At 37.8% G+C, this 12412-nt stretch overlaps 1 protein-coding gene across 1 annotated transcript in view; it reads right to left on the bottom strand.

Annotated features, from left to right (window-relative positions):
* The window catches only part of Alr (Evr1_Alr domain-containing protein Alr), a 160384-nt gene extending 152088 nt beyond the window's left edge, over positions 1 to 8296 (bottom strand). The window contains exon 1 of the mRNA XM_089086625.1: positions 8170 to 8296. Coding sequence (XP_088942751.1) covers positions 8170 to 8224 — 55 coding nt within the window. The 5' untranslated portion in view covers positions 8225 to 8296. The remainder of the gene's footprint in view (positions 1 to 8169) is intronic.
* Between the last annotated feature and the right edge of the window lie 4116 nt (positions 8297 to 12412).

Genomic DNA, 12412 nt, shown 5'->3' with positions numbered 1-12412 from the left:
ATAAAATTACCAAAGACCAGGAAGGTGTAGCTAGAAGGCATAATAGTAAAATATTATACTAGCATGTTAATAAATTAAGAGGGAGTAGGCAATCTGTACTTGTTCCAGGCGAAAATAGAAAAAAAATAAAGGCTACAATTAGTAATAAGAAAAGAATTAAAGAGAGATGGGCAGAGCAGTTTGAAAATGTGCTAAAACAGGATAGTTACAAGAAAAGATATTGAGGAGAATGAAAAAGTTTTGGACATCTTGGATGTGAAGGAAGAGATATGTTGTGAAGAAAATTTAGTGACAGTACTAAAAGGATTAAAAATTAATAAGGTCCCAGGTGCTGCTAGTGTGGTAAATGAGTTGGTCATTAGATAAGGTGGTGGTCTTAGTTTAGAAATAAGTTACTAAAGATTATGGATTTAATTTTTGAAAAAGTGGAAGGAACTAGCGGCTTTAGGAAAACCAAAATTAAAGCCCATATACACAAGGTCCAGCAATTGACACCTCGCTTGGACGCCCTATGCGCGAGGAATGGCTCTGGAGGATTTTTATCCATATTTTTTTTTATGAGAAAGAGGATAAAATGAGTATGGTAATTATAGAGGCATTAGCCTGGTTTCTGTAGGTAGCAAATTACTTAGTATGATGATACTTTTTAGACTTGAAGATGCTGAAGACAAAGTTTTAATAGAAGAACAGTTGGCTTGATTTTTCATTTGATTTTGTTGTCATTTTAGGATTTACTTTTTCATCTTCGGCAGTAGCTTTTGTCCTTGTTTTTGATGACATACTTCATTTTAATTTCGGTTTATTTTAGGTTTAATTTGTTCATTCTTCGCGAGGCCCGGTCGTGTTTAACTTTTATTTTTAAATTAATTTATTATGCTCGTCATAATTTGTAATAATGGTCTTTACTTTTCTTCGGAAAAACAATTTTTTTAATGTTTTTTTTTTTTAAATTAATAATACAACGTAGGAAGGTAAGGTTTTCCTTTATTTTGCCCGTCAATTGAAGTGGGCCATCCGACCAAATAAAAACTATTTTTTGACTTCATTTTTAAACTCGTTGTGTTTTACGAAACGAAAACAACGAAATAAAAAAAAAGTCGAATATTTCATCCGTATTCAAATTGAGAGTGACATTCGAAAACTTTTAAAGAGGGACTGGGGGCATTTCTGCATTTATTTCTAGACTTCTGAGCATTTTTGTATAATTTTTTTTTTTTGCGAAATCTTCAAGGTCAAGCCACGTATTTTCCTCATTTAAACTTGTACACAACAGTGCAGTAGAAAATTTTGTATTATTGCCTTAGCATTTGGTCTTAGCTGATAATTAAAAGTATTTTCTGAAAAGGCTTTAGGATTCTCATGCATGCTGAATTCTATTGCTCAGTTTGTATCAAGACCATAACCCTTTTTGGAGAGTTCAATTCCTATTTTTAAGATTATTTAAATTTTTATGTATCAATAGGCTTTGATGTGCAACTTTCAAATTATAGTTTCCGATGAAAAAGTTTCAAATTAATACAATTTTCATACGTAGAACCATCATAAATGATTGATTTTGTTGCTGCAAATATTTCAATTAAAACATCGTCTTTTAAATTTTGGGTGTCTGTTGGCAAGGGTCGTTAGTCACTTGCAGTTTGTTACTATATTCAACTGTTTGATTCAAGACTCACTTGAATGAGGGAGGCTAGGGGAGGATACTTCTCCATGCTTTTACCTGTTTTTTAATTCAAGTTTAGTATTCATTTAAAAATGTTTACTGGATAATAATCATCTCTGAAAAATTTCACTCTTTCAAATATCATTCAGAGGAGCGGGGGTGGGGGGAGGGGTCTGAAATTTTCAAAATTGACTAGAAGATCATCATTTCGGCGGATTTAAAATGCTTTCTTTAAATAAGCCTCTTTAGGTAGGGATATCTCCCATGGAAGAGGCAGTCAATGCCCCCCGCGACACAAGAAGACATTAAGAATCTATATACCTAGGAAAATGAAACCTATTCTTGATCCTATATCGAGGGACACCCCGGTCCGGTTCGCAAGAGCCGCCCCACTCATACGTCTAGGACGTTTCTGGGTGGTGCTCATGATGGCGACGACCCAGAGCGCCAAGAGGTGTGGCGGTGAACCAGGGCGTGTACTGTTGTCTGCTGGTCAGAGGGATTTATTTTTTTGCTGTCACCCGTCAAAATTCAAATGACATAACTATTTAATAAGTCTATTCACACAATGTTATTTGGTTTTAATGACTATTTAAGTTTCCTTTATGTCCCCCCCCCCCAAAGAAAAAAGTAAGAAACCATTGGATAATGTATATAAAAATTGAAATGAAAAATATTCCCATTTAAGTCTTGGTAAAAACAAACTTTTGGTAACACTTCCCTTGGAAATTTTCTTGGTGACGTTAATAATCCCCCCCCCTTCCCCTACCTCTCCACCTTTTGTCTCATTAAGCATATGATGTAATAATTTGTGTTAAAAAAATCTGCCTTAAGAGGGACGGTATCCCCCTAGAGCCCTCATACTACAGGCATACATGCAAGCCCTCATACATACAAGTCCTAAAATACTCACAGGAAAGATGGGAGATTAGAGATTAGTTTTAACTTTCCAGCTTACACAAAGATCTATCAGCCTCCCTTCCTAATAGCTGATGCGCAAGTATACATCAGTTTATGTAACTTTATCAAGTCTTGAATGAATCAACTTAGTTAAATGGAGCTTAGATAAATATCTAAATTAACCGTTTATTTGTGTATTTTTTTGTTATTTAACAAAAAGATCTTTTATATAAAAGATTTTCATTATAATAAAATTATATAAAAATATATAATTTATGTAATATATACTATCATAAATGAATTATGTATATAATATAATTTATATAAAAATATACAACTACCTTATGTACATTATATATATTATTTTAAATGCAAATATTTTTCCGTAAAATTACGTAAAAGTAAAATTATTTTATTTATTATAAAAAAAAACAATTTTATTTATAATTTATTTTTTATTTTGGTTCTAATGAACTTCTTTTCTGATTCCCTAGTGACATTGGTTCGATACAATCACCCCTGCAAAAAGTAAAAAGAAAATAAAATGAACACGCAACCATGACCTTTCATCTCGAAAAAAAAATGCAAAATTCCACATATCTGTTGATAGGAGCTTTAAAACTCTGCAACGGGGTTCTCTGGTATATTGAATTTGATGGTTTTACTTCTATTAAGATTAATTTCACTTTTGGGGGTGTTTTGCTACTTTTGCGAAAAGCAGGCGTATTTTTACAGGCTTTAACTTTTGGTGCGTTGCTTTTAATTCAACAAACTTTACATATTTAGAATCACGTTATAAAGCCAATTCCTTTGATGTATCCATTGTCATCATGAAGTGTTTGATACCAGGGTTTCATGACTTTTGTCTAGTTTTAAATAATAAAAAAAAACTTGACAAATTCTCGGGTGTTCTTAAAAGAAATATCGGGACCGTTTGATGTAACAGCTAACACTTTGTCCACTCTCCTTTAATTCACGAGACCTAAGGCAGTATTCGATCGTTTTTTTGATTGCAGAGTTGAAATATTTCCTGGTGGCTAAAATTTTAATGCTCTCTGACTTTATACCACGCATTAATGCGCTCGCATTAATTCTATGGGGGCAGGGTGGAACTCCAGTCTGATCTTAACCCCCTTCTCAGCTGGAACCCATACTAGCAAAAGTTGAAGTCAATTAAAGAAAAATGAAAAACAGCGAGTTTCAAAATCAGCACTTAGGTACTTTTTAAAAACGTGGAATGAAATACTTCAAAGCTTCATTCATTGTTCCTTTTAAAATTGTCAGAAGGCCGGATTCGCAAACTTTTATGTGCTTCCCGTTGGAGGCATATTGGCTAAACAATTGTGGATACTGGGATTATACTTGTTCAAGAAAGCAGTGTAACCGACGCCCCCGTACCCAGTGGGAGGGGGGTTAGGGGGTTTGAAACCATACCTAACTTTTTTTTTTAAGCTTTAATGCTTAACAAAAATTGATATAAACAAATTTTGTTGTATGCATTTTTGTTTTTTTTGTGTAACCCTCCCCCCCCAAAAAAAAATATTTGAGTAAACCCCCTCCGAAAAAATCCTGGATACGGCCTTGCCTACGCCTAAAGTAAGGGGGCGCATGATGACAATGATAAGGGCCATTAGGCTAGACAACATTTCAAAAACTAGGCGCTGTATATGCTGGACCCATTGACCTAAAAAGATCTTTAATCCAGGATCATCTTAGTATCAAATTATTTGAAAAAAACTACGTTTTCTAAAGAGTTAAAGAGGCTGAGTTACAAGGTCGAACCTTAAAACGTACAGGAATTAGGCGGCACCGTTGGGGGGCTACCGCCCCCCAAAGCCCCCACTTTCGCAGCCTTTAAATAAAAAAAAAATTTCATTAAACTGAAAGTAAGGAGCGAGATTAAAACTTAAAACGAACAGAAATTATTCCGTACATGAAAGAGGCTGTGCCCTCCTCAACACCTCGCTCTTTACGCTAAAGTTTGACTTTCTGACAACTCTTTTTTTAAACAATAAAAACTTTAGCGTAAAGAGCGAGGCGTTGAGGAGGGCACAGCCTCTTTCATGTACGGAATAATTTCTGTTCGTTTTAAGTTTTAATGTCGCTCCTTACTTTCAGTTTAAAGAATTTTTTTTTTATATTTAAAGGCTGCGAAAGCGGGGGTTGGGGGTGGTAGCCCCCCAACTGTGCCTCCTAATCCCTGTACGTTTTAAGGTTCGACCTTGTAACTCAGCCTCTTTAACTCTTTAGAAAACGTAGTTTTTTTCAAATAATTTCTGCACGTTTTTGTACAGTTTATTACTTATTATTGCTTGACTAACTGTTAGCTGATCGTGTCAGGAGATAAAGTTGGGGGGCTGCCGCCCCCAAACCCCCCGCTCTTGAACATTCTTGTGTTAAGGCTTTTAATTCCTGAATACTCGAATCACGTCGTACAGGGTGCCTCCTAATCCCTGTACGTTTTAAGGTTCGAACTTGTGACTCAGCCTCTTTAAAAGCCCCCCAACTGTGCCTCCTAATCCCTGTACGTTTTAAGGGTCGACCTTGTAACTCAGCCTCTTTAACTCTTTAGAAAACGTAATTTTTTTCAAATAATTTAAAAAAGAAACTGAGTTTCTTTTCAAAGTATATAAAAAAGTTGCTCTGATGGTGAATCGAACCTGGGTTGTCCTTCTGAAAGTCTGGATTATCAGCCGCTGGACCACACAAACACAATAGTAATAGTTGTTTAGCAAATTGGAGCTATTTTCGACGCAAGCAAATTCCCAAAAATCTTGATATGTGGTTTTTGGAAAACAGGGAAGGAGTGATCAAATTGAGCTGAAATGTCGAGGATAAGCTCCCAGGCCCCAGTAAAGCTTATCCTCTAAATTTCAGCCCGATCAGACAATGCTAAAGGGGGGTTGTGGTCGGAAAAATTAACATGGGCTAATATAGGAAAACAAGGTTTTTTGTAAATATAAATTCGGTGGATAATTTTTTCGGTATGAAAATATCAAAAGGCCCTAACAGGTCAAATTCTTCTTCAAAAGAGTACTCATTCACCCGGATCCGTTGCCAACTGTGGCATGTAGGCGTGGCTAAGAAAAAAAAAGAAATGAATTTTAAGTGGCTATATTTGGTTTTTTGAAAACAGGGAATGAGTGATCAGATTGAGCTGAAATTTCGAGGATAAGCTCCCGGGCCCTAGGAAAGCTTAACCTCTAAATTTCAGCCCAATCGGACAACGTTAAAGGGGGTCTGTGGTGGGAGGGTCCAAACTTCCGACCCAGTTTACCCCATGAAGATAAAGTCGGAGGAGGATGAAATTTTGCAAGTTTCTTAGTTTGAGCTTGGGCTACAAAATGCGATTGCCGCCGTCTCTCTGCGACCTCTAGGACCTAAAATCGCTTAACATTGTGGTGGGTCGCCTCTTTATAGAGGCACAAGTGTGCCTCCTTGAAAGGTAGATTTTGCTCTACAAACTAAACGTGACCAAGTTGATGCTTTGGATGGAAGTACATTAATGAGATGATATGCTTCAACCAAGAGGAAAGGGGGTCTTGCAATAGTATATCTCTCGTCACCTTTTAAGAGGTAATCAAACAGTTCGTAGTAACGAACCGTAAGTAAGGAGCGACTCGGCTCAATAGTAACCGAAACTCTGAAAAACGGAATTTTAATATCAATAGATACATAAAAAGAATCAACTTATTGTTCTGATTCCAAATTTGTATTGTTATGGGGGGATTATTCAAGTCTAGTGTTACCAATCAAAAGTTACGAGCCTGAGAAAATTTGCCCGCTTTTTGAATTAAGGAGGGAATACCCCCTAAAATTAAAGGAATCTTATTGAAAATCATATCATCAGCTTCAGCGTACTAGAGAACCCTAATGTAGAAGTTTCAAGCTCCTATCTGCAAAAATGTGGACGTTTTGTATTTTTGCCAGAAGACAGATCACGGATGCGTGTTTATTTCTCTTTTTTTCCAGGGGTGATTATATCATAATAATGGTCCTAGAAGATCGGGAGAGGGTGCATTCGAACGAAAATTAAAAGTTCTAGCGCCCTTTTTAAGTGACCAAAAAGACTGGAGGGCAATTTGGCCCCCTCCCATGCCCATTTTCCATCAAGGTTATCTGATCAAAAAATCCAGATGGCCATGATGTTCAGTAGAGTTGAAAGATCAAATAACTATGTATTGAGGTGTAAAATGATGGCCCCCCGGCGGGGGGGCTAGGCCGTTACTTTTTTATATGCGCCCTTTTTTGGCTTTTAGACTTTTTTAGTGGTAAGTGTCCCCACAGTTTTTTTGGTGGGGGGGGAGATTGTGCTTGGGGTGGATTTCTATAGGGAAAATCTTCCTTAGGGAGGGAAATTTCTGGGGGGGGGGTGAATAGGCCTGGGGAAATTGGACATTAGGGAGATTTGACAGAATTACTATATGAAATTCTTTTTAATTGTTTTACTTTGTCTTTGCCAAATTTTTCATGTGGAGACGTTCAGGGGGAATTATCCATTGCCTTTTTTTCGCGTGTTTTGATATCCAGGAAATAATTTCCACAGAAGGGGTTATTTCTGGAATGATCGAGAAACCGATTAGAGATTAGCCTTTTTTCAAATCAAAGAATGCTAAGGAGAATTTTTCTGGCTGAATCGTCTGCAAGCAATATTAAAGGGAGGAGGGATTTTCAGCGAGGATGGAACTATCTGTAGGGTATTTGACAGCGGGCGGAGGTTTACGTTGGATGACATTTCCATGGAGTTTTCCATGAGGGGGAGGGGTATATTTCATAGAGGGTGAACCAGATTTGCCGGCAATATTTGAAAAATGAACAGAAATGGGTCCGTATATGAAGGGTTGCCCCCTCCTCAATACCTTACTCTTTACGCCAAAGTTTGACTGTTCGTCCCAATTTTCCAAGAGCGTCTACTAAAACACAGGGGCCGTTTAATTAGAATAGGAAGCTTTTTTAAAAGTCCTTACAGCTTTAGCGTAAAGAGCCTTCATATACGGAATAAATCTGCCAAAAAAATACACAAATTTTGTTTTTATTTTGTATGTACGGTGATCCAAATTCGAACCTCCATTAGTTGAAAAACGTTCAGAAATTAAATATTTTTTTTTAACTGAAAGTAAGGAGCCACATTAAAATTTAAAACTCACCTAAATTATTCTGTACATGAAAGGGGCTGTCCCCTCCTCCAAGAGGCCCACTTTAAAAACAAGTTTTTTTTTTAATTTAGTGTTGTTACAGGGTCAAACTTTAGCGTAAAGAGCGGGGAGGAGGGCCCAGCCCCGGTCAAATACGGAATAATTTCTGTTCGTTTTAAGGGTAAAATTCTACTTTAGTTATTTTTGGCTATCTTGGAAAGGGGTTGGGTTAGGAAAATGAAAGAGAAAAGGCCGTCCCTTGTAAGGGAAGTGAGCTTAGATAAAAGCCAATTTTGATTCAGGAATGGTAAATAAGGATTTCATGAAACAACATGACTCTGAAGACAACCAAGCTTCGGAAGTGACTGTCAGAGGCAAAAAAAGAAGAAGAGAATAGTCTGTTATTCCATCGATACATTTTGCATCGACTTAAAACTGCTTCTTTATAGCAAACTATAGCAAAGGATATTTTACCTGGATTTTCGTGAGTGTTCGAGACTAAGAAAATCAAAATCCACAAAATTATCATATTTGACACCGAATGTCTATTTGAAATGGTATTTCGTAAATCGGGGTTAGACAAAGGAAAGTAAAAGTAATTTAGACGTTGTTCTAACGTTTTAATAAATCTCACTGACAAGAAAGATACATTTTTAGCTTATCAGGGGGCAGGGTTGCCACCGCCATGGATTTATCCATGAAAACATGGATTTTTCAACCCCTGACATGAACTGTGTAAGTACCATCGATTACCATCGATTTTTCAATAAAATACATGTATTTTTCAAGAAAACATGGATTTTTTCTGCATCGTATGGGCGTGGTAGCGATCAGACATCCAATATTTACGGTGAGCCAAAATGGGGTCGTGGACCCGTTGTCTCACTCCTCGTACATCTGTGGCCACAGATGACGCTCCAGCTCAGTTGACGTGCTCAAGAAGTCTGTTAAATTCAAAACGTCCGGACTGTGATTTGTTTTGACCAGTTTTAACGTTTTATCCATGCCCAAAACAAAAAATCTGCCCCTGCTTTGCCCTCCACCTAGGTATGTTGGAAACGGCTGTACAGGAGAGCTATGTGCGATATAGATATCCCTTTATTCAACCTCATTGGTTTTGCGTCTGATAATGCAAGTGTGATGCTCTGTAAGCAGTCGGGTCTGGCAGCACTTTTAAAAAAAGATGTGCCGTGTGTTCGCTCTGTGTTCTTTCGCTCTGTGTTCGGCCGCTGCTTGTGATGTTCTAGATCCTGAAATACTACAATTTGCTCATAACGTGTACAATTTTGTCGCTTATAGCCCCAAAAGGAAAAGTGATTTTGCCGAGTTCAGAAGTTCGTAGAAGTTGCCGAACACGGAATACTTTACCCGTCGAAGGCACGCTGGCTAGCAATGAAGCAAGTTATGAAGAAGTTTGCTCGAGCAGTGAGATGCTCTGAAAATTCATTTTCAGAGTATGCTCGCTGATAACATTTCCACAGCCTTGAGCATTCATGAGGGACTCGGGAATGTCAAGCTTCATCTTTTTTACCTTTTTCTGGGGTATGTATTGCTTGTCGTGAACGAGTTAAACCTTGAGTGTCAAAGTGAAAGTGTCAGAGTTCACCAAATCCTGAAGAAAGTCCGGGAAACATTTTTGGTGCACCAGCGAAGAGAGGACATGCACATTCCATTACAGGTGTGATGCAGGAAATGAATAGTGGCAGAATAGACTCATCAGGGAGGAGACTTTTGTATCTTAGGATAACTCCTAGCTTTTTGGAGCAAGAGGATATAATTTTACTGAGATGCTCAGTCCATGAGAGATCCGAAGAGAACTTAACTCCAAGTAAGCGCAGTGTATCAACTCGTGTTATCACCTCTCCTTTGAAAAAGAAATCAGGATGAGCCCTCATATTAAGCACCTTAGAAGTTAGGAGCTCTTTCGTTTTCGATGCATTAAAACTGACAAGCCTCGCATTTGCACCATGCCTGAATTCTCTCCAGGTTAGCCTGAAGTCTTTGTGTGGTTTGCTGGGATCTTCTTCCTTTGCAATTGATGTTTTTATTATCTTGTGATTAGCAAAGTGGTGAGGTTTCTTCACAAGGTTGTCCCCTAGGTCGTTTAGGTACAACAAGAAAAGAGTTGGCCCAAAAAAAATTTCTTGGAGTAAAACTTATAGGACTGGGTGTTCTTTTTATATGAAGCCGTCGAAGACAAATTGTAATGAATGTTGACGAAAAGAGTCATCAAGCACCTCAAATAGTCAACCATCAACTCCATAGGCTTTCAGTTTACAAAGAAGTGTCTTGCGTCATACACGATCAAAGGCTGTTGCGATGTCAAAGCAGAAAAGGAAAATATCGTGCCACTGAGAAAGGAGCTCGACTCCACCTCGGCACCGCACAGATAAGGGAAGACCGGTGGTGACACGGCCAAAAATAGCAGCGGCAGCGTGCCACCGGTGCACCGCCGATGATTTTTTCGTGCCGCCGCCGGTGAGATGTCGGCGGTGCGCCGCCGGAGCGATCAATGTTGACTGCTTCATCAGTCTCTCAAATCTCAGCTTGAATTTACAACAGTGTCGGGCCTATTCATGAGTTAAAAACTTCGCAAGTCACTGGCTGGACGCTGGTCTTTTTCGTTATTAATCAAGAGAAGTAGAAATCTGGTAGAAACGAAGTGGCTGTGGCGTTTCAGAACCGTTGCATAATAGTTGAAATAATAGATTTTAGATTCGCCGTGATATTCAATAAGATCCAAGGAATCTAATTAAAAAGGAGCACATACAAAAGCCAAATTAGGCCAGTAGCCTATAAGAAATCCAAAAATACACAAGACAATGAACAAGTCCTAATGGGGGGCTCTGGGTCGATCAAAATATTTCTATGGTTTCCCAGGAAATTTGATATCATTTTCTTCCGCCTCCGCTTTAGATAATAAGAATAATTAGATTTTTGGCATCCCTGCTTTCAATTAAAAAAAAATGAGGTACTATACCTTTAAAATGATAGTCCCCTATCCCCCTTCCCTCTATAGGCAATAACATACAATTTTCTTATAGATCATATTTTTGGGGTCACTTCCGTTTCAATCTTCAATTCCCCAACCTTGTACATAATCTATTCCTAAATTTGGTCTCTGTAAAAGGTTGTTTTTTTTTGGGGGGGGGGGTTCCAAAGGTAATACATAATTTTTTTTTGTTGTTTATATATAAGGCTTTAAATCAATTTTTTTTGACAAGTAATAAAATGTATCTAAAAATAGTAAAAGAAAACAAAATTCTACAAACTTACGATTGAGCTGTCGCAATATTCTTTTGACTATCAATTACAAAATCCAACTGAACCTGAATAGTGTATGCGTTCCGTTCAATTTAAAAATAAAGTTCTTGACTACGAATGATGTATGAATCTTATAGCAATTGGAAAACTGCATTCGAAATGGTTTAATCACATCAAACAGTTCGTGGTAAGGAACTGTAAGTAAGGAGTGACCCGGCTTATTAGTAACCGAAACTCTAAGAATTGAATACCAATTGGATACTAAATTGGAATACCAATTGTAATACTAAAAATTGGATACCAATTTTTATACCAATAGATCCATCAAAAGAATCGGATTTCTATGCTGACTTCAAATATATAAATTTCATCAAGTTTAGCGCTACCCATCACAAGTTACAAGCTTGAGAAAATTTGTCTTATTTTCGAAAAATGGAGAAAACACCCCATAGAAGTCATAGAATCTCAATGAAAATCACACCATCAGATTCAGTGTATCAGCTAACCCTAATGTAGAGATTTAAGGCTCCTATATGCAGAAATGTGGAATTTTGTTTTTTTTTCTTCCAAAAGAAAAGTCACGGATGCATGTTTATTTGTTTGTTTGTTTTTTCTTCCCAGTCGTGATCGTATCGACTCAGTGGTCCTGAAATATCACGAGAGGGCTCATTCGAACGGAAATCAAAAGTTCTAGTGCACTTTTTAAGGGACCAAAAAATTTGAGGGCAACTAGGCCCCCTCCCACACTCATTTTTTCCCAAAGTCACCGGATCAAAATTTTGAGATAGGCATTTTATTCAGCATAGTCGAAAAATCGTATAACTATGTCTTTAGGTGTAAAATGACTCGCCACAGTCCCCGGGGGACGGGCTGCAAGTTGTGAACTTTGCCCATTGTTTTTCCATCTATGATTGGGACGTGTCAAGTATCCCGACCGTTCGGAGGGGGCGGGGGGTTGTGTTTGGGGCGGATTTCTAAGAGGAGAATCTTCCTTTGGGAGGGAAATTTCTGATGAGTCAATATTCTAGGGGAAATCAATTACTATACGAAACTCTTTTTATTTATCTTACACTGTCTCTGCCAAATTTTTTATATTGAAATGTTCTGGGGGAATTATCCGGTTTTTTTTTTTCGCTGTTTGTTTTCTGGGAAATAATTTCCACGGAAGGGTGCATTTCTGGAGTGATCGAGAAACCGATTAGAGATTAAAGTCTTATTCAAATGAAAAATTGCTAAGGAGAATTTTTCAGGGTGACTCGTTCACAAGCAATTTTACAGAGAGAGGAGGAGATTCTTAGCGAGGAAAGAACTGTCTGGTGGAATTTGACGAGGAGAGAGGGTGCACTTTATGTTGGATGAAATTTCCACGGAGAAGTTTTCCATGAGGAGGAGGGGTATATTTCATAGAGGGTGAGCCAGATTTAAGTAGGAACCTATCAGAAGGTACTGAATA

Source organism: Artemia sp. Qi Xiang Cuo, chromosome 3 (genome assembly GCF_049724085.1).
Source record: "Artemia sp. Qi Xiang Cuo chromosome 3, ASM4972408v1, whole genome shotgun sequence".
NCBI classification, from domain to species: Eukaryota; Metazoa; Arthropoda; class Branchiopoda; order Anostraca; family Artemiidae; genus Artemia; species Artemia sp. Qi Xiang Cuo.
Note: the sequence above shows the minus strand (reverse complement) of the source record. Positions and strands in the feature narration are given on the sequence as shown.